Source organism: Oryctolagus cuniculus, chromosome 1 (assembly GCF_964237555.1).
Source record: "Oryctolagus cuniculus chromosome 1, mOryCun1.1, whole genome shotgun sequence".
Classification (NCBI taxonomy): Eukaryota; Metazoa; Chordata; class Mammalia; order Lagomorpha; family Leporidae; genus Oryctolagus; species Oryctolagus cuniculus.
Window position 1 is genome coordinate 139708487 of NC_091432.1, and position 26889 is coordinate 139735375.

The 26889-nt window shown below is 44.2% G+C and overlaps 1 protein-coding gene across 6 annotated transcripts in view; it reads right to left on the bottom strand.

Annotated features, from left to right (window-relative positions):
* Positions 1–26889, bottom strand: part of AUH (AU RNA binding methylglutaconyl-CoA hydratase) — a 163917-nt gene that overhangs the window by 117434 nt on the left and 19594 nt on the right. For all 6 annotated transcript variants that reach the window (XM_017342355.3, XM_017342357.3, XM_070049404.1 and 3 more), the window contains exons 2-3: positions 19032–19099; positions 18835–18922 (exon numbers count right to left, since the gene is read on the bottom strand). In XM_017342355.3, the coding sequence (XP_017197844.2) occupies positions 18835–18922; positions 19032–19099 (156 nt within the window). The remainder of the gene's footprint in view (positions 1–18834; positions 18923–19031; positions 19100–26889) is intronic.

The window sequence follows — 26889 nt, forward strand, 5'->3', positions numbered from 1 at the left end:
GTGCTTGAAATGAGTGCCTAGGAATCAGCCAGCGCAGACAATGATGCACACAGGTATGTTACATTAGACTAGGACAAGTAACCAACGCTCTCTATCAGCTGGAGCCGGTGCTTCATTCTGACTTTATTTAATATTTTGGTCACTTTACAAATAATTTTTTAATATTTATTTATTTATTGAAAGACTTATGGGGGGGTAGATTTCATCTGTTGGTTCACTCCTCAAATGGCCACAACATCTGGTGCTGGGCCAGGCCAAAGCCAGAAGTAACTCCACATAGGTTTTCCATGCAGATGGCAGGGGCCCAAGCACTAGGGCCATTTCTGCTGTTTTCCCAGGAGCATTAGCAGGGAAGAGAGCTAGACCAGAAGTGGAGCAGCTGGGACTCGAACTGGCGCTCATGTAGGATGCCAGCATTGCAGGCAGTAGCTTAACTGCTGCACCACATTGCCAGCTGCATCTTACAAATAGTTTTAAGAACAATAAGAGGATAATGAAAAAATATCAGAAATTTTAACAAAAACATAAACATGGCAAATTCATATTTTATATTTTCCTAGTATGATCTTATTTGTGTATACACATTCCTACAAACATACATACTTAAAAATATATATATATGCTCATAAAAACACATGAAAAGGACTCTAACATTTGAATGACTGGTGATGTCATGATCCTGGAACACACCAAGGTACTTCAAAAGGTTTGTGAAAAATGAATTAAAACATACAGTTTATTTTGGTGCAAACAAAATTTGAAGGAGCCAGCATTGTGACACGGCACATTAAGGCACAGCCTACAACTCTGGCATCCCATAGCAGAGCACCAATTCAAGTCTGAGCTGCTCCATTTCCAATCTAGCTTCCTGCTAATGTACCTAGGAAGGCAGTGGAAGATGGCCTTGGGGACCTGCCACCCACGCAGGAGACCCAGACTGAGTTCCTGGCTCCTGGGGTTGACCTGGCCCAGCCCTAGCTGTTGCAGTCATCTGGGGAGTGAATCAATGGATCAAAGTGCTCTCATTTTTGCTTTCTCTTTCTCTCTCTCTCTCTCCCCCCTCCCTCCCCCATCTTTGTCTCTCCCTCCATCACTCTGCCTTTCAAATAAATAAATACTTCTTTAACAAGAATTCTGAAATCCATGCAGTTCTTTCATAGCCCATATTTTTCAAGAACTTTTTGAAGAACCTTCAAACACATGGATTTCAAACTTTTTTCAAAATAAACTTACCTTTTAATCCCATTTTCCATAAACTTTCTGAAGTACCATCACAGAGCTTTATAAAAACTGATTCCAGATTTCAAATATATCTCTAAGAGATTACAGTTACTAGCTCTCCCTGCATTTGCAATGTAAAACTGAAGTGATGGTTCACAATTTTGCTGAGGACAGCCATATTCTTTGCTCCCTAATTGCAAAATATTTTCACTTGTAATTTACAAATATCAGTAAGAATGATCAGCCCAGTGGTTTGTTTTTATTTCCACGCCATCTTTTGCCTGTGACATGTTTGCCTTCGACACTTTTCATTTAAAGCTGTGTCTGGGAACTGCACATGCACAACCATCACACAAGATGCAAGAATACTGCCACATATCCTCTAGTAAACACGGATGGTGCCTCTCCTCTGCCTACAGCGGTCCCACAAGAGCAGGGGTCCTTTCTATTTTATTTACTGCTGTATCCATGGATCCAAGAAAAGTACTTGACACATGGCAGGCTCCCCAAAAAATACTGAATTGAATGAACAAAATTAACATTTTCATTATAGCTGATTTATAGTAGAAAGTTTTTTTTAAAAGATGAATAGTGACCATCTACCTAGCATCTGCTCCTCTCCTCCCACTTCTTCGTGTTAGACTTATTGTTCCTCTGGCCTCTGCCCTGTTCTCCCCACACCCCACAGGCCCTGTACTTTGGAAGATGAACTGACTCCTTCATGGAGTGGTGGGCCCTGGCTAGCCTGAGTTCATCAGCGCAGTCCGTCTGGAGGCTCCAGCTAGGAGAGGACAGTACCTTCTTCTACTCAACAAGCCTCATGTGTAGAGATGAGGCCCACAAATGCAGAGAGCTCAGGCTCCCAAGCAGCAGGTGAAGAAGGCATAGAGAGCAAAGTAAAGTGAAAGGAATTTCAGCACCACCGATTCAAGAAATCCTGACAACCGTACAGTTTTAAGTCAATCTGTGATAGTATTTTCCTTGTACACAAAGCTGAGAACTCACTGCCTTCCAGATGAGGTAATGTTAAATGTTACAATATTGGTCCTTCTCTACTGCATCTGTTCCTAAGGGCTGGGATCTTGACTGGTGGGGACCTACGGGCTGTCCCGTATGATTACAGGAAGCTTCCAGACAAGGTACAGAGGGGACCAGCAGCGTTACCTTCCTGATATGACATGACTGTCCTTACAGCATACCTCCTTAGTAAAATCACCAATTCTTAAGTATGAGAGGGACTTTTAAAAGTTCATGGAAAACAGAATTATAAGGTAAGCTGATGGGTGGCCATGTGGCCTAGCTAAGATGTCAGTGTCCCACATCAGAGCACCTGGGTTCAAATCCTGGCTCCAGCTCCTGACCCCAGTTTCCTGGTAACACTGACACTGGAAGGCAGCAGTGATGGCTCAGGTGACTGGGTTCCTGCCACCTATGTGGCAGACCAGACTGAGTTGCTGGCTCTCAATCCAACCTCACCCCAGCTATTGTGAGCATCTGGGAAGTAAACCAGGAGAAGGAAACTCCATCTGTATGTCTCCATCTCTGCCTCGCAAATAAATAAAAAACAATGTTAAAGACAAAAGAGATACTTTATTTTGGTGCAAAAAAATTTCCAGTTTCTTTTCATCATATACATTTTTCATGAATTTTCTGAATTCTTTTACTTAGAGCTCCTTATTCAGGATCTGAAGCCATTTTTTACTCCAATTAAATATAAAATTTCACTATTTTTTTTAATTTATTTATTTGAAAGGCAGAGTTACAGAGAGGGAGAAAGGTCTTCTATCCACTGGTTCTCTCCAGCAGTTCAGATTGCTGAGCTGATCCGAAGCCAGGAACTAGAGCTTCTTCCGGATCTCACAGCAAGTGCAGGCCCAAGCACTTGGTTTATCTTTCACCGGTTTCCCAGGCTGTGGAAGAGAGCTGGATCAGAAGTGGAGCAGCCAGGACTAGAACTGGCATCCATATGGGATGCCAGAACCACAGGTACACGATTAACCTACTATACCACAGCACAAGCCTCTAAAATTTCTGTTTAAAAAATTATCCAGTAAATGTTTATAGTAATTCCCCACTTGATCGGCCATAGAATTCTATCAGAATTTAGAGATCTAATAAATAGCCTTGCTGGCCTATTTTAAGGATTCTCTCTTAAAAGCGATGTCATTTCTCCCTCTCCTGAAGAATGAGATCGGTGTTCTCAGCGTGCAAACTGTGGTAACATCCCCACCTTGAAGCTGCCTCACAGCCCTCATTCACTTCCGCCTTTCACCACATGTCTGTGAATGAATATAGAATGATTTCCAGAATGTACTGTTAACTGCAAAAAGTAAAGTACGGAAGAGTATACAGAGCAGGCCGCTTGTGGAAGGGAGAATGGAAATGGGTATATAAATGAGCATAACTTTAATTTTGCAAAAAGAAATAAACAGGGGATAATCTAGAAACTTGTAAGATTCATTCATAACTTCCAGGGTGGGAATGGGGTGGAGGAGAAGGGTAGGGAGATTGGAGACAGAAGTGAGTAATAACACTTCCATGCTTGTACCTCTTTGTATGGTTTTGACTTTTGAAGCATGTTAATAGTTTATATATTCAAAATAAAGTAAACAGGAAGGAAATCTAATTTTATTTCAAATGAGTAAAACATAACCCACATTCAAGAAGAAACAACCAGCATAACTTCTCAGTACAGTATTTTTAGTACTCTGTATTACAGTATTTTAAATCCTTAGTCTAAGTTTGTAAAGCACTACCAATAAATTACTAGTAAACTCTAGTTAGGTGTGTTTACCACAGTGGTATAGATCACCAATTGTGAAATTACATTCTGTATATTATAGGATTGAGCAGGTAATACAAATATGCAAAGAGAGAAAATGAAAACGAACCTGGTAATGAACTGGAAGTGCAGGAATTAGTATACTGATGGCTTTATTTATACACACACACACACATACACACAGATGAAAATGTAATGTGTGCATATATAATATAATCCTATTTATCTTATTTCTTATTTCTTAGCTCTGTCTCAACAAAGGACCTAGAAGCAAAGACACCGAAGTAACAAGGAGCCCACGGAGACCCCTAGGCCTTGCTTTTCTGGAGTAACTGGCACTGGATCCACTCCCTTAAAAATCCAGGAAATGGCTGGTCCAGCTGTTGACTGGCAGGGTGGGCGCAGATTGAAGGCACTGTGCAGACTGGGCAAGGCAGGGGCCACACAGCTAGCGCATGGAGCCCTCCCTAACCTGAGGAGGTCATGGCTGAAGGGCTGGGCTGAAGGGCAGAGAACACAGAGAAAGCATGTAGCCCTCTGGAGCAGGCATCCCTCTCACTTTAGGCTGAGTACTATGATTAAAATTAACTGTAACAGAAATAAAAACAACCAGAGAGCTGTGTGATCTGAACAAACCTGGAGATCACTCTGGGCTGCAAGGTGCTCCAGCTGACCCAGGGTGAGGAGGTGAACCACGCTTCCCTGGCCTCATGAAAGAAGGACCTGCCTGGCTGATCACTGCCCCCATTGCCCTCCCCCCCCCCCAAGCTGGGCAGCTTAGAGAGATAACAGCCCAGGCCCTGTGGCCCATTCTCGGCTCACCCCAGAGGCAGCACTGCTCCTCCAAGGCGTCCCTTTCTGGGAGTGGTGGAGTGTAGAACTTAAAGGCCATTTAAGCGTACATCCAAAAACTCCCTTCTTCAGACAGTTTTAACAGTAAGTAATAAGGCTAAAGTCGTGATTTCCCCGGCCCCCACTACAAATTCATACGTGGATGGAAGTGGTGGAATTTACTGGTACTTCGGGCACAGCCTTCCATCTGTGAGACCCTGACGATACCTCAAGAACAAATTACATTTCATAACCACCTATGCCATCTGCACAAACTTGTATACATCAGAGCATATTTTAGTTAGCCAGGATACTCTGCCAATATTGCTTCCTCGACAACCAACTTCGTGCACACAATCATTCCGTGAACCACTTGTTGAGCACTTTCTACGAGGCCGGCACTATTCTGGCGACAGGCCCCTGCCCTAATTCCAGCGAAAGAGCTCAACTGTGGGGGAGGGAGACTGGTAATAAATAAGTAAAAAATAAATTCAGGAACTGAAAAGTGCTAAGATGAAGCGAACAGGAAAATGTGACGGGGAAGGGGAAGTAGGGAAGCCTGCTTTGACTTCAGTGGCAAGGGAACAATTTGATAAGGAGAGGACACTCGCGCAGAGGCCTGTCCAATGACAGAGAACAAGGAGGACAAGAAACTCTGCCGGGCCCAGAGGAGGGGACAAGCTGGAAGGGGGAGGTGGCCAGAACAGGGGGACCTTACACACATTTCTCAGTTTCCTAGTGCTCTGCACAAAGATCCCCAAACTTGCAAGGGCACACAGCGAGTGGCGGGGAGGTGCCTCCCATGGGCTGGCAGGGCTCTCCTAGGGGGGAAGGAAGGCCGAGCTCCCCTGCCCTCCCAGTTCCAGCAGCTGCCACACTCCTGGGATGACTCCGGCCTCGGCCTCCCATCCTCCTCGCTCCCTCTGAGATCCCTCTGCCTCTCCTTCGTGAACCCCCACCCCTCCACTGGGTACTCCAGGAAAATCAGACTCTCTCCCCATCTCCAGATCTTTTCCTTTGCCACGTGAGGTCACAGGTTCACAGGCTCCAGGATCAGGACGTGGCAGCTCTAAGGATCACGAAGCTGCCTCCCACTCGTTTCACTTCTGAGGACTAGCTCAAGGAGGGGGTGTTGTGAGCCACTGGCTGCTTGAGGCTCTGCTGGGTGAGCGCAGCCAGGGGGCAAGAGTGGAAGCAGGGGATGAGTCAGCAGGTCATTACTAATATAATTTCCTACCCCTAAAAAAGAAAATAGTCTCTAGAGACCCTAAAATTTCATGTAGGCAGAATTTTTAAAACTGGAAATATAGTCAGAAACAAATTATCACTTCCTCAGAAAGGGCATGAATAGTTTGACTCATGGTTAATGGCAACTCTGGCATGCTCAATGAAGAAATTTAATGTAACTAAAAGAGTAAGAAATTCTACCTGTATAAAAAGGCCTCAAATCAACGATCTAAGCTTCCACTTCAAGAAGCTAGAAAAAGCAGAGTAAATTAAACCAAAAGTAAATGGAAAAAAAAAAGTCAGTGAAACAAAAGCAAAGGCTAAGCTGTGATGAAAGCCATAATCATCACAGTAAGAAAAAAAGGGAAAAAGATTGGGAAGGAACAAGCAAAACTGTTTTTACATGCAGATGGCTGACACTCTGACCACCTACATAAAAAGCCCCATCTAAAAAACAAAACAAACAAAAAAAAAAACGAAAAACATGTTTCTGAGTTTAACCAAGTCACAGGAGATATGAGGACAATATAGAAAAAATCAATTGCATATATTTTAAGCAAGAAAAAACTGAGAATGAAATTAAAAAGGAATGCCACTAACTAATACTGGCATCAAAACACATGAAACACATGAGGAGGGCATCTGGCGTGGCAGTTAAATGCCACGGGGATGCTGCATATCTGAGTGCCTGGGTTCAAGATCTTGCTCCACTTCCAGCTCCAGCTAAGCACATCCTGGGAAGCAGCAGGTGACAGCTCGGGAACTCGGGTCCCTGACACCCATGGATACCCAGATGTAGTTCCAGACTCACTGACTCAGGTCTGGGTCAGTCCAAAACCTGTTTTCAGTGGTGGGAAACCTTCTTTCTGACAAAGGTCATTTGGATATTCATAACATTATTCATACAAAACTGTCAACTTGAAAACTGGCCTGCAGGGCCAGCATTGTGGCACAGCAGGTTAAGCCATAGCCCACTGGCATCCTACCTATGTGGCAGTTCAAATCCCAGCTGCTCCATTTCAGATCCAGCTCCTTACTAATGCTACTTGGAAAATATTAGAAGACACTCTGAGAGTTTGGGCCCCTGCCACCCACATGGGAGACCAAGACAGAATTCCAGGCTCCTGGTTTCCTACCAGCCCAGCCCCAGTGATTGGAGCCATTTAGGGAGTGAGCCAGCAGATGGAAGAGTTCTGTGTCTGTCTCTCTCTGTCTCTCTGTTTCTCTCTCTCTAACTCTGCCATTCAAATAATAAATCTTTTTTTAAAAAAATTAGCCTGCCATAGATTCACTGAATTTCTAGTCCCACCTACGGTTGCTATGGCAGAGCCAGACCAAATGATTTCGTGGGCCTTATAGAACTGATGGGACATTCTCCACTCTCATCCTATGTAATGGAGCCTCCATTAAAATCCCATCAATAAAAGGTTTTCTGGATCTCCTGTATTAGTGAGTACATGGATGTGCTGGGAGGGTGGCACACTTAGAGCATATGGAAGCTCTGCTCTCCCCACTCCCACCCCTGCTCAACCCTATGCATTTCCTCCAACCAGATGGTCCTCACTTTTATCCCTGATAATGAATCAGTAATCATAGGTAAAGCGCTTCCTGAGTTCTTTGAGTTAGTCTAGTAAGTTGTACTCTACACACCAACTGGGATGACTTTGTCTATACTCTGACACAAAATGGGTGGGGGAGCTCCACAAGGATTCTCTGACTCTCCAACACCAAGTGGATGTCCAACAATTCAATTAATTTCTGACAGTAATTTCCAAATTTAGCACCGACTCCACAGATCAAGGGCTCAGTCCTGTAAGACTGCCTGCACTTCAAATGCCAATCACAAGTCCCAAGGACAATCCATACTTATGACCAACTAGCTGTAAATTTGAGTGTTTCCACAAACCCCTCCTCAGGGTTATCAATTCAGCAGAATGACTTCTAGAACTCAGGAACCATTTTGTGTACATCTACTGCTTTATTATGAAGCTGCTACACTCGGGAACAAATGGAAGACACACACAGCAAGGAATAGGCTAAGTGTGAAGCTTCCATGCCTCCTATGGGCACACATACCAACCTTCTAGCACACAGACATGTATACCAACCTGAATGTCATTGTTTGGAGATTTTTATGCAGGCTGCATTGCTTAGGCATGGTTGATAAATCAATTGCCACTGGTGACAGAGCTCAATCTCTGGTTCTCCTCCCCTCCCCAGAGGTTGGGGATGCTAAAAGTTCTATACCACATTATCTCAATCCTTCCCTTATCTCAAAACATATATACAAACTAACTCAAAATGGATCAAAGGCCTAAATATAAAACAAACTACAAAAATACTAGAAGAAAACATAGGAGGTAATCTTTGCGACTTACCATTTCTTAATTCACATGCACCAAAAATAAATTAACTAAAAAATAAAGGACAAAAAAATCGATAAATCAATTATCAACTGAAAATTTTTGTTCTTCAAAATAAAATATAAAGAAGATTTGGGGGGGGGGGGGATCCAGCTCTCTGCTATGGCCTGGGAAATCAGTAGAAAATGGCCAAAGTCCTTGGGATCTTGCACTCATGTGAGAGACCTGGAAGAAGTTCCTGGCTCCTAGCTTCTGATCAGTGTAGCTCCGTCCTTTGTGGCCATTTGGGGAGTGAACCAGTGGATGGAAGACTTCCCTCTCTTTCTCTCCCTCTCTTTCTGTGTAACTCTGACTTTCAAATAAATAAATAAACTTTTTCAAAAAATAAAAATAAAGAGGACATGGGGGCCGGCGCTGTGGCATAGTGGGTTAAAGCCTTGCCCTGCAAGTGCTGGCATCCTACATGGGCGCAGGTTCGAGTCCCAGCTGCTCCACTTCCAATCCAGCTCACCACTAGGGCCTGGGAAAGCAGTAGAGGATGGCCCAAGTGCTTGGGCCCCTGCGTTCACATGGGAGAACTAGAAGAAGCTCCTGGCTCCTGGATGAAGATCAGCTCAGCTCTGGTCATGGCGGCCATTTGGAGAGTGAATTAGCAGATGGAAGATCTCTCTGGCTCTCTCTATATATAACTCTGTCTTTCAAATAAATAAATCTTAAAAAAAAAAAAAAAAAAAAAAAAGAAGCAGCAGCAGCCATGGCACTGAGTGGGAGAAAATACTTATAAAACATATCAGACAAAAGACTTGTAACAACTCTTACAGCTCAGTAAGAAGATATTCCACAGGAAACACGAGATAAAGATGCGAATCGACATGCTATGGTCTGAACAGAATCCTCCCAAACTCATGCACTTAAGCTCCAATGCCTATGTTAGTGGCTAATGAATTAATGCTAATTATAGATGGATTATCATTGATCCAATTATGGTTTCAGAATGCAGGGTCTTCTCAGTAGGCTAAAATCAGGATGGCTTTATAAAGACTGACATTTGGACATAGAGGAAGGAATGTACTTCCTGTCTCTGCTTCCTGACTTGCCACGTGACCCTCCTCCCACTATCCTCCAGCCTCACCAAATGATGAAACCCGCAGCACCACCTGTGAACCTCCAAACCGTACGCTGAAATAGCCTTCTTACCTCCTAAGTAGTTCTGGGGTCTATGAGTTAAAGAAAAACTAATTTAAAAAAATGTTTCACCAAACACCATATAAAGGGAATAAGCAACAAGAAAACTCTCAAAATCATTAGTCATTAGAGAAACACAAACTAAAACCACAATGACATAGGGCTACATAACCACTAGGACGTCTAAAATTAAAGGCTGACAATATCAAGTGTTGGTGAGGATGTGGAAAATCTGCATGTGGTGGGAATACAAAATGATAAGAAAACAGTTGGCAGTTTCTTATGAAACAAAATATACAATAATGATGAAACTCAGTTATTCGACTCATAAGTATTTGCCTGAGAGAAATAAAAACATACATTAGATATATGTAAATAGTCATAGAAGAGTACACATAAAAGCCAAAAATATGGAAGAATCCAAATGACCAGAACCTGGCATAACCTGGTTAACAGAAGAAAAATAAACTGTAGGGACAGCACTGTGGCACAGCGGATTAAGCTGCCTTCCACAGCACTGGCATCCCATCAAGTCAGGGCTGCTCTATTTCTGTTTCAGCTCTCTGCTAATGTAGCTGGGAAAGCAGCAGAGAATGGTCCAAGACCTTGGGCCCCTGCACTCACATAGGAGACCCGGATGAAGCTCCTGGCTTTTGCCTGGCCCAGCCGTGGACCAGCCCTGGCCATAGCAGCCATTTGGAGAGTGAGTTAGCAAAAAGAGGCACTTGCTCTCTCTCTGTCTCTGTTTCTCTCTCTCTCTATATATATATATATAATTCTTTCAAATAAATCTTAAAAAAAAATTGTGGTATATCCATATAATGGATTGTTCAACACATAAAATACTCAGCAATAAAATGAAAATCATGCTCAGTAATAAAAAGAAGCTACTGAAATATATAATACAGCATTATGTCAAGTGAAACAGGCTAGACACAAAAGATCACCTACAGGAACAGTCTATTTACAAGAAATTCTAGGAGAATTAAACTAAAGTAGCAGCAAGGAGATTCGTGATTTAGAGGGCCAGGATAAGAATAAGGGATTGACAGCAAATGGACACAAGAGACATTTTTAAGTGATAAACGTGGTCCATACCATGATTTTGTGCATAAATATCTTTCCAAACTCCTCAATTACACACTTAAAATTGGTAAACTGTGTTGCAAGGACTTCATACCTCAATGAAACATGTATTTTTTTTATTTCAAAAGTTTCCTACAGCGGCAGGTGCTGCAGTGCAGCAGGTCCAGCTAAGCAGCTGCTTGTGACTCTCGCATCCCATACAGGAGTGCCTGGGATGGAGTCCTGCCTCTGCTTCTGATTCAGCTTCCTGCAAATGCTCACCCGGGAACTCACCAGGTGGTGGGTCCCTGCCACCACACGGGAGACCTGATTGGAGTTTCTGACCCAGTCCGGGCTACTGCAGGCATCTGGGGAATAAACTATGAAAATCTCGGTCTCTCCCATTCTTTCTCTGTCACTCTGCCTTTCAAATACATAAATAAACTTTTTAAAACTTATATACTGCTGGCGCCGTGGCTCACTAGGCTAATCCTCCACCTTGCGGCACCGGCACACCGGGTTCTAGTCCTGGTCGGGGCGCCAGATTCTGTCCCGGTTGCCTCTCTTCCAGGCCAGCTCTCTGCTGTGGCCCGGGAGGGCAGTGGAGGATGGCCCAAGTGCTTGGGCCCTGCACCCCATGGGAGACCAGGATAAGTACCTGGCTCCTGCCATCGGATCAGCGCGGTGCACTGGCCGCAGCGTGCCAGCCGTGGCAGCCATTGGAGGGTGAACCAACGGCAAAGGAAGACCTTTCTCTCTGTCTCTCTCTCTCACTGTCCACTCTTCCTGTCCAAAAAAAAAAAAAAAAAAAAAAAAAAAAACTTATATACAACCAACCAACCAAATGAAAAACCTTCTACTGACATACTATAAACTAAGAGAAAATTATAAGGACAGGCATTTAGCATGGTAGTTAAGACACCACTTGGATGCCCACATCCCATCCTGGTTCAGAGTCCTGGCTCCAGATTCCAGCTTCCTGTTAACATGCTCATATCTAAGATTCTGAAGCAATGTTCAACAGATGACTTTATTAGTCAAAAGTTTGCTCTCACCTATCTGTCCATGTCAGGACATCTATATCTACCAGAATAATATACACAATGCTCAACAATGCATTCTGACAATTTTAGTGAGAAGTCTTTAGTCATAACACAATTTACTAGAATTCAAAAACAGAAGTAAAACTATCTTTACTTTTAAAAAAAAAAAAGCCCATACTGGTTTAACTCACTGAAACACTCAATTTAGAGTTCTACATACAGAACCAATTACCAAGAATTGTTTATCATCTATTTTAGGAATTTCAAAGGGAAAAAATCGTAAGTCTCAGTAATTTTTCATGAAATTCCATTTCAACAGCATTATGGTAAAAACAATGCATATGCACTGTGCTACTTGGTTTTAGAACAGCTGAACAAACATACCATGATACACGTTCATATCTAACACAGTAGCAATTCAGGCAATATATTAAAAATTTGCCTACTTATACTATTTGAAATAGTAGAATTATTTTAGCTTTCTTCAAATATATGCTGAAGATACAAAAATAAACTATTTTTTCCTAAGACTTATTTATTATTTGAAAGTCATAATCACAGAGAGAGAGGGATAAACTGAGAGAGAGAGAGATCTTCCATCCACTGTTCACTTCCCAAATGGCTGCAACGGGCAAAGAATGGGCCAAGCCAAAGTCAGGAGCCAGGAACTTCATCTGCATCTCCCACATGGGTGCTGGAGCCCAAGCACATGGGCCATCTTCCACTGCTTTCCTAAGCACATCACCGGGAAGCTGGATGGGCAGTGGAGGAGCGGGGACTCGAACTGGCACGGATACGGGATGCCAGTGCTGCAGAAGGCAGCTTAAACCATTATGCTACAGAGCATTCCCCAATAAACTTTTTTTAAAAAGATTTATTTACTTTATTTGAAAGGCTGAGTTACAGAGAGTTACAGAGAGGCAGAGGCAGAGAAAGAGAGAGAGAGTCTTCCATTTGATGGTTCACTCTCCAGAAGGCTGCAACAGCCAGAGCTGCACTGATCCAAAGCTAGGAGCCAGGAGCTTCTTCTGGGTCTCTCACATGGGTGCAGGGGCCCAAAGACCTGGGCCATCTTCTACTGCTTTCCCAGGCCATAGCATAGAGCTGGATCGGAAGTTGAGTAGCTGTGACTAGAACCGGCGTCTTTATGGGATACCAGCACTGCAGGTGGTGGTTTTACCCACTGTCACAGCGCCAGCCCCCCTCAATAAACGTTAAATGAATAAACAATTCCTAGAAACCATAGGGGAGGGAGGAGGCACACATTTAGGCCAATGCTTCACCATTAGTTTTCATTATCAGAATGGTTGCTTCTAAGGGAACGTGTACAGGATACAGTACACAACATTGATTGCCACCCTGAAGAAATGGCCAGGGCATGGCCCACCAGCTGAAAGTACACTAATGTAGTTTTTATCTGCACTTAGATATCATTATGAATAAACAGCCAAAAACTCATATAACATATAATATATAACAACATGTGGATATCACACATCAATTAACCTAGCCCACTTAGACATATTATATAGTTTAAGAACTTAAGAAGGAGCCTTCATTCTTTTTTATTTATTTATTTTGACAGGCAGAGTTAGACAGTGAGAGAGAGAGAGAGAGAGAGAGAGAGAAAAGTCTTCCTTTTTCCATTGGTTCACCCCCTCTAAGTGTCCACTAAGACCAGCACGTTGCAGCTGGCGAGCTGCGCCGATCTGAAGGCAGGAGCCAGGTGCTTCCTCCTGGTCTCCCATGCAGGTGCAGGGCCCAAGCACTTGGGCCATCCTCCACTGCACTCCCAGGCCACAGCAGAGAGCTGGACTGGAAGAGGAGCAACTGGGACAGAATCTGGCGCCCCGACCGGGACTAGAACCTGGGGTGCCGGCGCCGCAGGTGGAGGACTTCACACTTCTTTTAAATTTAGATGAAAAACCTCAGTAATGGGGCTAGTGCTGTGGTACAACAGGCACTGGCAACCCACGTGGGTGCCGGTTCGTGTCTTGGCTGCTCCTCTTCCGATCCAGTTCTCTGCTAATGGCCTGGAAAGGCAGTGGAAGATGGCCCAACTGCTTGGGCTCCTGTACCCATGTGGGAGACCCAGAAGAAGCTTCAGACCAGCCCAGCCCCCGCCATCGCAGCCATCTGGGGAGTGAACCAGCAGATGGAAGATTTCTCCCTCTCTCTCCTTCTCTCTCTGCATCTCTTTCAAATAAATAAGTCTTCCTACAAATCAGAGATAGGGAGCCAGCACTGTGGCACAGCAGGTTAACACCCTGGCCTGAGGCACCGGCATCCTACAAGGGCAGCAGTTTGAGTCCTGGTTGCTCCTCTTCCAATCCAGCTCTCTGGTATGGCCTGGGAAAGCAGTAGAAGATGGCCCAAGTCCTTGGGCCCCTGCACCCACATGGGAGACCTGAAGAAGCTCCTGGCTCCTGGCTTCGGATCAGCGCAGCGCCGGCCATTGCAGCCATCTGGGGAGTGAACCAGCAGATGGAATACCTCTCTCTCTCTGTCTCTAACTCTCACTGTAACTTTTTCAAATAAATAAAATAAATATTAAAAAAAAATAAAATGAGAGAGAGAAAGACCAGACCCTTAACCAGGTCCTAACCTCATGGTTTCACTATACACACTGAATTACTAATGTAAATAACTTATACCAATTCAAATGAGACAGGAGAGAAACAGGACTCACTAAATCAAACCCCTAACAACCAGACCATGTAACCATCTCTGATTATCAACTATTCCACCCACCTCCAAACCCATCCAGAGCAAGAAGCATCCAGACCCTAACCACAGAATAACCCCCATTAAGGACGTCCCCAACCCCGAGCAAATACCTAGAACAGCCCAACACGACCCACCCACAACCTTCCTAGGGAGGCAGTAGAGAGCAACACGACCATTCTGAGCACACCACCTGTGAAAAGAGCCACCACACCTGCGCAGAACAGGTGCAAACCAAAGTGCTGTGTGCTGAGGGGGAAGAGCCAGAGACCCCTGGGGTGTGGCCACACCTCCCCAACCCGATAAAAACCTCAGTGCAGCTCAGTCAGATAACCAGAAGGTTCTAAGCCCTCAACAAACCTGGTCTGGGTTGAACACTGACTACCTGTCAATTTCCATTACAAGTGAGTCAAGAACCTCCAGCCCTGTGAGTTACAACAGATTACCCTGACGATACAGCACATTAACGAGAGCAAATAGCTTTACTGACTTGGAAAACAAGTATTCAAGGCTAACTTGTTAGTCTGATAAACATTTCACATATCATTTAGTATGTGCTGAAAAAGGCAACCTGTAACAGCTGAAAACTGTAATAGAGCACTAAAGTTTTATTTTTCAAAGAATATTACTATATTAGCAATACAGAAATGCAGAAGAAACAAACAAAAAGAATTCTACCAGTAAGTCTGAGATAGTTACAAAAAGTATTACCGGCCGGCACCTCGGCTCACTAGGCTAATCCTCCACCTGCAGTGCAGGCACCCCAGGTTCTAGTCCCGGCTGGGGTACTGGTTCTGTCCCAGTTGCTCCTCTTCCAGTCCAGCTCTGCTGTGGCCTGGGAAGGCAGTGGAAGATGGCCCCAGTGCTTGAGCCCTACACCCACGTGGGAGACCTGGAGGAAGCACCTGGCTCCTGGCTTCAGATTGGCGCAGCACCGGCCGTAGTGGCTATTTGGGGGGTGAACCAACGGAAGGAAGACCTTTCTCTCTGCCTCTCTCTCTCTCACTGTCTAACTCTGCTTGTCAAGAAAAAAAAAAAAAAAAAAACTATTACCAATAGAAACTTAAAACCGGGCCGGCGCTAAGGCGCAGTGGGTAAAGCCGCCGCCTACGGTACCGGCATCCCGTATGGGCGCTGGTTCGAGTCCCGGCTGCTCCACTTCCAATCCAGCTCTCTGCTATGGCCTGGGAAAGCAGTAGAAAATGGCGCAAGTCCCTGGGCCCCTGTACCCGTGTGGGAGACTGCAGGAGGTTCCTGGCTCCTGATCGGCACAGCTCCAGCCGTTGTGGCCAATTGGGGAGTGAACCAGCAGATGGAAGACCTCTCTCTCTCTCTCTGCCTCTCCTTCTCTCTGTATGTAACTCAGACGTTCAAATAAATAAATAATCTTTAAAAAAAAAAAAAAAACAGTCAAGGGGCCGGTGCCATGGCTCACTTGGTTAATCCTCTACCTGCGGTGCTGGCATCCCATATTGGCACTGGGTTCTGTCCCAGTTGCTCCTCTCCCCGTCCAGCTCTCTGCTGTGGCCTGGGAAGGCAGTGGAGGATGGCCCAGGTCCCTGGGTCCCTGCACCCATGTGGGAGACCAGGAGGAGGACCTGGTTCCTGGCTTCGGATCAGCACAGCGCCGGCTATAGCGGCCATTTGGGGAGTAACCAATGGAAGGAAGGAAGGAAGGGAGGGAGGGAGGGAGGGAGGGAGGAAGATAAGTCACTGCCAGGTGATCATTTACACTGAATTTTAAAGTGCTGTTCTGGTTTCACAGTTTAGCCCTCCTCAAAGATCCACACAGTTAGGCCCTTCCTTAAACCCTACTCTCCATTCTTCCAATCAGCCCCAAGAACCTCCAGGCCTCCCAGCAGCCAGTCACAGAGTTCACACAACTGGTCAACCTCCAGACTAGGTTCATCTGGCTCCTCTAAGTTACTGATAAAAGGCTCTTTAATGCTCTTGGCTAAGTTTTCACAATGTTTAAGAAAAAAAGATTCAAAATATATAAAGGCATGTAAGAAATATTAAGAGTTACCATTCACTGAATATAGTTAGCCCTCATATCTTCAGACTCAACCACCCAAAGACCAAAAAATATCTGGTAAAAACACTGCATCTGTGTAATCAACATGTAACTTTTTTTCTCTCATCATTATTCTCTAAACATTAGGGCATAACAAGTGCTTACAAAGCATTTACATTGTATTAGGATAAGCAATCCAGAAATTATTTAAAGTACACAAGATAATGTGAGTATACTATATGCAAATGCCACACCCTTCTTTGTAAGAGACTGGAGCACTGTGGACTTGCATATGGTCCTGGCATAATCTTCATGGAGAGGGAGAAATTCCTGAATGACGGTGCTGTACTGTGTGCTTCATATACACCATATACATCAAAGTCTCCAACAGTCCCACGAGCTACATAGGACTGCTCTTGTCTGACAAATTCACACTGTCATAACCCAAACAGTTGAGGGTAATAATTCCGTGCTTTTTTTTTTTAACTACAATAGTAAAATCTCGTCTTTCTAGATATACTACATTATGCTTTGAAAAAGCAATAAAATCTTACCCAGGTTAAAATATAACTCATTTACCCAAATAACAAATATCATAAAATTCTGCAGCATTTTAAGTTGGAAGCCATAAAGATTAAGGTTTAGCCGGCGCCGCGGCTCAACAGGCTAATCCTCCGTCTGCGGCACCGGCACATGGGCTTCTAGTCCCAGTCAGGGCACCACCAGATTCTGTCCCAGTTGCTCCTCTTCCAGTCCAGCTCTCTGCTATGTCCTGGGAGTGCAGTGGAGGATGGCCCAAGTGCTTGGGCCCTGCACCCGCATAGGAGACCAGCAGAAGCACCCGGCTCCTGGCTTCGGATCAGCGCGTTGTGCCGGCCACAGCGCACCGGCCACAGCGCGCCGGCCGCAGTGGCCATTGTGGGGTGAACCAACGGCAAAGGAAGACCTTTCTCTCTGTCTCTCTCTCTCACTGTCCATTCTGCTTGTCAAAAATAAATAAATAAATAAAAAATAAAGATTAAGTTTTAAAAGGGTTCTCAATGAACCAGCGTTCATGTTAAGCCACCACCTGCAATGCCAGCATCATGTATGGGTGCCAGTTCACGTCCCTGGCTGCTCCGCTTCCTATCCAGATCTCTGCTAATGGCCTGGGAAGAGCATCAGCAGACCATCCAACTGTTTGGGCCCCTACCACCCACGTGGGAGACGCATATAAAGTTCGTGGTTATTGGCTCCAGCAAGGCTCAGCCCAGCCGGGGTCATTGTGGCCATCTAGAGAGTGAACCAGCAGATGGAAGATCCCTCCCCTCTCTCTAACCTTGCCTTTCAAATAAATCATGAAGGAAGGAAGGAAGGAAGGAAGGAAGGAAGGAAGGAAGGAAGGAAGGAAGGAAGGAAGGAAGGAAGGAAGGAAGGAAGGAAGGAAGGAAAGGAGGGAGGGAAGGAGGGAGGGAAGGAGAGGAGGAGGGAGAGAGGCCCATTGAAAATGAAAATGAAGAACACTGACCACAATTAAAAACACTCTAAAAATATTCCCTCATATCCTTAGAGCTGTTTTGGGTGCTAAGTACTTAAAATGCTCCACAAATAATTGCTTAATGAATAAAACACTGCAGGTCATTCCCTCAAATTCTTTGATTATTTCAAGGGGATTATCCCACTGATAGTTTTACTGAAAAAATATTTTTTCTGCTTCAGTCACCAGGTACTTTTATTTGCTTATTAGTAATTCACAATGATACTGTATGCTATTAGTATTGGTCACCTTGATCGCCTGTAGTTTTTACTAGCTGAAATGGACTCATTCACTATCAAGCTTAGAAACACTGGGAGATAAGGAAAAATGCAAGATGACTTAATCTTTAGCTTTTGGATTATGTACCACAAACAAAAAAATACATACACATGAATTAATTCTGCCTTTCAGTGCTGTAGATACCAACAGAAAAGTACTATACAATGCATGAGCACATATTTGGGTGGCTACTACCATACTAATTTGAAAGCAAATGTCTACACATAACACTTTGTGATGGGGCAGCTACCACTAGTGATTAAAAGTATTTTTAAAGCAACTAATAAGTATAAAGCACAAAGCTGTGAAAGGATACCTAACTTTTCCTCCCTAACTCACGTTTCATAAATAGTATTCATGTTCTACACACAAATTTTAATAACAAAGTATTTTCAACTCACATTTTGCAGAAGTTTCTAACACTGACAAACTATGCTTATTATTTTTTTTTCCTGGTGAAACAGCAAACACAAAGAGGAGCTGGTAATGGAAGTCAAAGCACAGAACATTTTAATGAAAACCAGGCTATTCCTGAGGAAACATCAGACAGTCATTTAATGTTGCAATAACATTCATTTACATACCAGCACAGAATATCCCTGGGACTTCACTCCTGATGATTATGGTCCGCACTTTCTTATCAGATTTTAAAGAATCCACAGCTTTCGAGAGCTAAACCAAAACAGGGAGGGTAAGGAAGAAAAAAGGACAGAATCATTTTCAGGTAGATGTCAACACTGTGTCTGAGCATTAGAAAGACATGCGGAATCTTCACACTCACCATCTTTATCAGATTTCTGCTGAGTGCATTTTTGCCATAGGCTCTGTTTATTCCAAGCACCACAATTCCTAGTTAAGGTGAGAAAAGAACACAGGCAGTTGAGTTAGTGAGGGATTCAGAGGACCACTCCGCAGCACACCTCTAGCCAACCTGGGGCCCAACCAAGCTGCACCTCCCTGGGGCCCACGGCAGGAACTTGCTCTTTTCTTAAGAGAAAACTATTCTTACAGAAAATGATATTTGCAACACATATAAAATTAACCTGTTTAATATTCATAGCTTTTCCTCAGCCTTTTTAGGGAGAACTTCATGACACGAGGTCCTCTTCAATTCCTCTCTTCTTACTTATCATCAGGTAATCAGAAAACATTTTACTAAATTTCACATCATTCTATCAGACTAACTAGATAGAAGGCCACACTTAGTACAATCTCTGAATTACGGGATACTACTTAAAATGTGGTTTCATCATCCTCAGGAATACAGTATGCAGAAGTAATAGCTAACAAAATCTTGTCACATACAAATATGACATCATCTGTTCTCTACTGGTATGCCGCTTGTTAACAGTGTTTCCTGTTTCTGTCATACTATAAAGTTTTCAGTATTTCTATCCCAGGCTTCACCCACCACTTCTGTCCCATACCTAACCTGAGGGCACTTTCACTTTGAAGTCCAACAGGCAACTTAAACTCAGTCTCTAGAAAATAAAGTTCATTACTCTTTCACAACACTCCTACTCCTCTAACTTTATCAAAGACTACCTTCTAAATCTAGGCTCTCATTCCAACTGCTACAGCCAGATCCACTTCTAAAAATAATTCTGTATATGGAATTCATGTCATGTTTAAAATCATTTAATTATTTATTTCAAAAGTCTGAATTAAAAGATCTGAATTTGGGGTCCGCATTGTGGCACAGTAAGTTAAGCCTCTGCTTGTGTTGTGGGCATCCCATATGGGTGCCGATTCGTGTCCCAGCTGCTCCTCTTCCTGGCTGGCTCTCTGTTTATAGCCTGGGAAAGAGCAGAAAATGTCCCAAATGCTTGGGCTCCTGTACCCACGTGGGAGACCCAGAAAAAGCTCCTGGCTTCTGGCTTCAGATCATCCCAGCTTCAGCCATTGCAGCCATTTGGGGAGTGAACCAGTGGATGGAAGACCTCTCTGTCTCTCCCTCTCTCTAACTCTGCCTCTCAAAATAAATAAATATTAAAAAAAAAAAACCCGAGGCCGGCGCCGTGGCTCACTTGGTTGATCCTCCGCCTATGGCGCTGGCATCCCATATGGGCACCGGGTTCTAGTTCCGGTTGCTCCTCTTCCAGTCCAGCTCTCTGCTGTGGCCCGGGAGGGCAGTGGAGGATGGCCCAAGTGCTTGGGCCCTGCACCCGCATGGGAGACCAGGAGGAAGCTCCTGGCTCCTGGCTTCGGATTGGCGCAGTGCCGGCCATAGCAGCCATTTGGGGGGTGAACCAACGGAAGGAAGACCTTTCTCTCTGTCTCTGTCTCTCTCTCTCTCACTGTCTAACTCTATCTGTCAAATAAAAAAAAAAAAAAACCTTAATTTCACATGCAAAGTTCTTTAGCATCTACTCAACCCTCTTATTCCCTCAGTAAGCACCAATTCTCATTGTGTAGCAGGAACACCTTCACTGAGTTGGGGTGGGTATGTATGGTCCTTATTTGAAACTGGATTAAACTGAAGGCACCAAAATGTACACACACCTTCTCTGTGCAAGAAGCAGTACAAACTCATTTTTAAAAGAAAGTATAAAGATAAATTCCAGCTCAGAACAGAATAAATTTGCAAGAGTTCCACTTGATCTCCTGATGGAGAAGAGCAGGAAGGAGAATTAGTTTCTGTGACAGGCTCTTGCAAGAAACCAGTGCATGACCTTGGATGGATTCCAATACTGAGGACAGGAGCTCCCACTGAGCAGGTTAGCAGGCTCAGGCACCGCCCCCAGCGCCTCACAAGCATTAACTCACACAATCCCCACAACCACCCAAGAGCCAGGCTTTACCATTACCCTTTGTTAAGAGATTAAAAAAAAAAAAAAAAATACTGGGACCTGCAGAGGTTAAATAACTAACTTCAGCTCCTGAGTAGCAATCCAACTCCACATTCTAACAACGACACTATGCCATTAAAGCTTTAGCTTCCTCAAGGATAAAACTAAGCAGCGAAGACTGTATGTGTTATTTACGCAAATTCACTGGGTATGCACTACAGCCCTCAAGGATCCAGAGGGAAAGACAAACAGTAACATCCATTAACATGTCCAATCAAATGTCTTCCATGCTACAGTGTTACAGTACTTGGAGGACAAGGGCAGATGGCCAGGGGAAAGCTTATCCGAGACTAGAAGGATGAGGAGGAGTTAAAGCTCGGGGTGGGAAAGGCAGGCTCAACTCCAGGCAGGCAGCACACAAACTACTCATGGTGCCACTAAAGGTCCTGTCACCCAGACGGAGAAGAGTGGCCGATGAGAGAGACGAGGTCAGCACAGCCCAACGTCCCTTGCAGGCTCTGCTTAAACATCTAGCCTTCATCCTAAGGAGGTGGTTAAGGAGGCATAAATGCACACACACACACACACATACAACACTTGGCGGGGGGGAACAGTCCATACTTGAAGGTCACACTAGAAATGAGTAAGGGTAGAAGCTTCAAGGTGCACACCGCAGTCTAGTAAGGAGGTAACAGGTCTAGCTGACATTGGCAGCTGCAGAAATGAAAAGTGAAAGGGTTCAAGAGCTTTTCAAGAGACCAGATCTAGAAGGAGTTACTGCTGACGAGGTTGAGGGCTGACTGAATTTGAGGGGGTAGCAAGAGTGTGCACTAGGTTTCTGGTTTCAGAAACTGGTGGAAAGGAGATGACATTGAATGAGAAAAAATGATGGAAACATACCAAGGTGAAAGCAGAGTAGAGTAAAGCTGGTGAGGTCGGTTTTGAATTAAAGTGAATCCTAAGTGCTTTTGAGACATCTACAGTGATATTATTAACTAAGAAGAAGCTAGGAGCACAGGCTCTGAGGTCTGCCAGTTCCCAGTGATTTATCCCTGGGCAAGTTACTTAACCTTCCTCACTCTCGCTTTCCAATTCTGCTGAGATACTAACCGTCTCAAACTCTGTGGGACTGTGAAGATCAAGTAATTCGTGTAAAGCTTACAACGCAAATACCTCCTTATCATCAGCCCTTCTAATGTATTTTGTTTTTGTTTTTTAAAAAACAGGCTTAATTTAGTGTATTTTTCTTGCTTAAAAACCCATGTTGTAGCCACAGCTGGAGCCTGGGTCCTCTGCACAGACACTCTCTGGGAGTCTCTTTCCAGAGATCGGGGCCAGGACAGGGCAGATAGTTGTAGGTCCCAGACATGGCATCAAAGGTGCCCTTGGCAAGGCTGCCCAGGGTGGCAGTACAGGCCCTGGCAGAGGCACAGGAGTCATCAATGCCAGCCAACCACAGCAGCTTCTTGGAGACAGGGCTGAGACGATGCCAGTGCCTCTGGGAACGGAAATGAGGCACACCAGCACAGAGCCACAGCATCTGGTCACCCTGCAAGGCACAGTGTGGGGTCTGCCCATCTTGTTCCCCTAGTAGCTTGGCCAGGATGATGGCCCCTGGGATGGCAGTGGCTACCTCCTTAGAGTATTTCACACCCAGGCTGACATGACCATTGTAGTCCCTGATGGCTACAAAAGCCTAGAACCTCGTCCACTGGCCAGCCATGCCTGCTTCTGCACTAGTGCAGTCTTGAACCTTGTCCACTGGCCAGCCCATGTCGCTTCTGCACTGGTGCAGTCTTCAAAGCCTCATCCTTGAGGGGCATCCCCAGAAAAAGGCAGTGATCTCAGACTCCCTGATGGGCACGGAGGAGAGCTAGATCTCCCTCAGGGACCTGATGTTTACGTCCTTAACCCGGTGGCCCAGGTTGGTGATAGGGAGCTACTCCTTGTCCTTGGCCTGGCCTCTGGCGAGCTCCGTGGCTGCAGCCCGGATGTCGCTGCTGCAGCCTCCCACTCCAGGGCCCTCAGAGCCTCTGGGCCTTCCTGCTGCACTGGCATCATCCATCATTTGGTGTTCTCTTGGAGAAGAAGGAAAGTTTAAGGGGAAAAAAAGAGATGTATTTATTTACTTAAATGGTAGAGCAAAAAGGGAGCAAAGAAGGGGTGGGAGGAGAGAGAAAGAAATCTTTAATCCACTGGTTCATTCTCAAAATGGCTGTGGCAGCCAGTTCAGGGCCAGGCCAAAGCCTCCCTCATGGGTGGCCGGAGCCTGAGTATTGGGCCATCTTCCAGTGCTTCCCAGGTGCATTAGCAGGAAGTTGCCTCGACATGTGATGCCAGCGTTGGGAGCAGTAGCTTAACCCTCTGCACCACCATGCCAGCCTCTAGCATGAAGTCCGGATGGAATAAGTACTAAAGTTTTACCATAGGATGTGCCAGATGTGACACTGCTGGCAGCATTATGAATATGCAAACTGTCATCAAAATGCACTAAATCAGTTACTTCCAGCAGTTTTGGAACTTTCATACTGAAATTGACTATTTTACTACAACTTACTTTCCATTGGTTTCTCATGATTATATTTAGGCATCTTAGGCCGGCGCTGTGGCTCAATAGGCTAATCCTCCACCTTGCGGCGCCGGCACACCGGGTTCTAGTCCCGGTTGGGGCGCCGGATTCTGTCCCGGTTGCCCCTCTTCCAGGCCAGCTCTCTGCTATGGCCAGGGAGTGCAGTGGAGGATGGCCCAGGTGCTTGGGCCCTGCACCCCATGGGAGACCAGGAAAAGCACCTGGCTCCTGGCTCCTGCCAGGATCAGCGCGGTGCGCCGGCTGCAGCGGCGGCCATTGGAGGGTGAACCAACGGCAAAGGAAGACCTTTCTCTCTCTGTCTCTCTCTCTCACTGTCCACTCTGCCTGTCAAAAAAAAAAAAAAAAAAAAAAAAAAAAAAATATTTAGGCATCTTAAAAAAAAATGTGTGTGAACAGCCTACCTTATCTATACATATCGTTTTCAGCCAGTATGGGGCCTATGAAATGCTATAGAAAATCCCTGGTCTTCATTCAACAATGAATCTTGTGGAACTCTGACCATACCCAAGAAAGTGATGTCACTTCACATCACATTTCACCATTTTTCTGAACTAAGGTCAAATCAATGAAGTTTAATAGTCGTTTATATTCTTTTACAAATTAACTGTTCTTATTTCTTGTCTATTAAATCATTCCCTCTAGGCCAGGGGTAGGGAAACTTTTTCCTGCCAAGGGCCATTTGCATATTTATAACATCATTTGTAGACCATATTAAATTATCAACTTAAAAATTAGCCTTCTATAGACTTATCGTATTTCGAGTCCCACTTGTGGTTGCCTTGGCAGGACCAAACCAAATGATTTTGCAGGTCGTAGACAGCCTGCAGGCCAGATGTTTCCCACCCCTGCTCTAGGACACAGTGTCCTGCTCCCCATTTTCCTGATCTTGGTGTCCTGGTCAGTGGAGTCGTACTTAGAGGCTTTTTCTCATATAGTTCTTACACATATCTTAGAAGGCTATTTGTTGCTCTTTGGAATGCTTTCATTTGTATTTCATTCCTAATCATATGTTGTAAACACATAGAAAGTTTAGTGACATTTTACTTAATATTTTCCTGGTAAACTTCTGTAATGTTAATAGGTTTAATTAGTTGTTCTCTTCAATTTTCTAAGCAACTTAGCAATCAATATCTAGAAATACTGGCAGGCATATTTCTCTCCAATGTTGATTTTTAATTTCTCATTTCCTTCTCTTGTCACCTCATTTTAGCAAGGACGGCAAATCCAGTATAAGATACTAACAAAACAAGTTTCCTTATTTTTGTCAATACCTTTAATAACAACACTCCTATTATTTCATCACTTGGTTATGTTGGCTAAAGGTTTCTTAATAATTTTTATAAAGTTATGAAAATTTGTCTCCTCATCAAATTTGCATTTTAAAAAAGCCACTCAAGTTATAATGTAAAGAAAGGATTAAAAGAAACTAAGAGCATACTGAAGGAAAACACACCAATTATAAACACATGTAAAAATCCTCAACAAAATACAAGTTGAGAAACTTCATCCAAGATGAATGGGTTACAAGTGTTACAGATTTCACAATTTTTCAGATTTTGGAAAATGCACACACATGTATACAGTGATGTATCTTGGGGCTGGGACCTAAGTCTAAACACAAGATCTGTATATATTTCATATATAACTTCAAAATAGATGCTGAAGGTAATTCTGTACAGTATTTTTTTTTATTTCATATGTAACTTCAGAATACAGCCTGAGGGTAATTTTATACCTGTACTGTGCCAGGCACCTCTCACACAAGGCAGGTGTACAATTTCCCACTTCTAGTAGCATATCAATGCTCAAAAAGTTTTGGATTTTGAAGCATTAAGGTATTGGATTTTCAGGATGGTGATTCTCAACCCAATGCAGCAGAATATTAAAAGGTGCATACCCCATGACCAGGTGGAATTTTTAACCTAGGAATGCAAGAGTGTAGCTCAACAAACAAATCAAAGTAATAAATCACATAAATAGGAATAAAAGAAAAATTCTTACAATCATATGATCCTCTCAACTAAAGGAGAAAAAGCATTTGACAAAATCCAACACTCTTTAAAAGAGTAAGCAAACACTACACACAACAAACTAGTAATGCACGGGAGGTTTCATAACAGGATAAAGGGCATTGGTGAAAAACTCTCAGCTCAACAATTAAAACCTGAAAATCTTTCCCCTAAGATAAACAAGGAGAATGTCAGCTTTTACCACTGCTATTCAGTAAGGTACCAGAAGTTCTAGGCAGGGCAATTAAGCAAGAAAAAGAAGTGAATGGCATCAGATAGAAAGAAGTAGCACAGGCAGCATTTGGCAGAACAGTTAACACACCACCTGGAACACCCACATCCCCTGTTGGAGTGCCTGGGGTCAGTTCCACTCTCAATTCTACCTTTCTATTGGTGTGTACCTGGGAGGCAGCAGGGAATAGCTCAAATGGTTTGGTCCCTGCCACCCACATGGGAGACCCACACTGAGTTTCCAGCTCCTAGCTTCAACCTGGCCCAGCCCCAACCACTGTAGAGGTTTGGATAGTAAACTAGCAGCTCACACTCTCTCTCCGCGCCCTCCCTCCCCCGCCCCATTCAAAAGGAACACAAGCTTGGGGCCTGCACTGTGTTACAGCAGGTTAAGCCACAGCCCATGACGTCAGCAATCTGAGCTCCAGTTGGAAACCTGGCTGCTGCACTTTAGCTCCAGCTCCCTGCTAATGCGCCTGGAAAGCAGCAGAAGATGGCCCAAGTGCTAGAGCACCTGCTACCACATGGGAGATCTGGATGGAGTTCCGGCTCCTGGCTTCGGCCTGCCTCAGTTCTGGTCGTTGCAGCATTTTGAGGATTGAACCAGATCTCTCTGCCTCTACATCTCTCTCTCTCTCTAACTCTGCCTTTCAAATAAATAAATTAATCTTGAAAAAGAATAACAATCCTATGTAGAAAAAAAAATCTCCCCAAAAATAGAAAAAAAAAATATAGCACTAGTAAATGAATTGAGCAAAGTCACAATAATACAAGATCAGTATACAAAAATCAATTATATTTACATATGGTTACAATGAATAATCCAAAAATGGAATCAGAAAAATTCAATTTGCAATTGCATCAAAAATAACAAGAATTGCACTTTTCGGTTCAGCAGGTAAGAAGCTAGAAATCAGCCCTCAGTCCCAAGCAAGAAATTCAACAAATTGGAAAAAAAACAGTATCTCTTCTTAGATCTGTGAGAAAAATGGCACCACAGGACTTTCTATTGACCCCAAA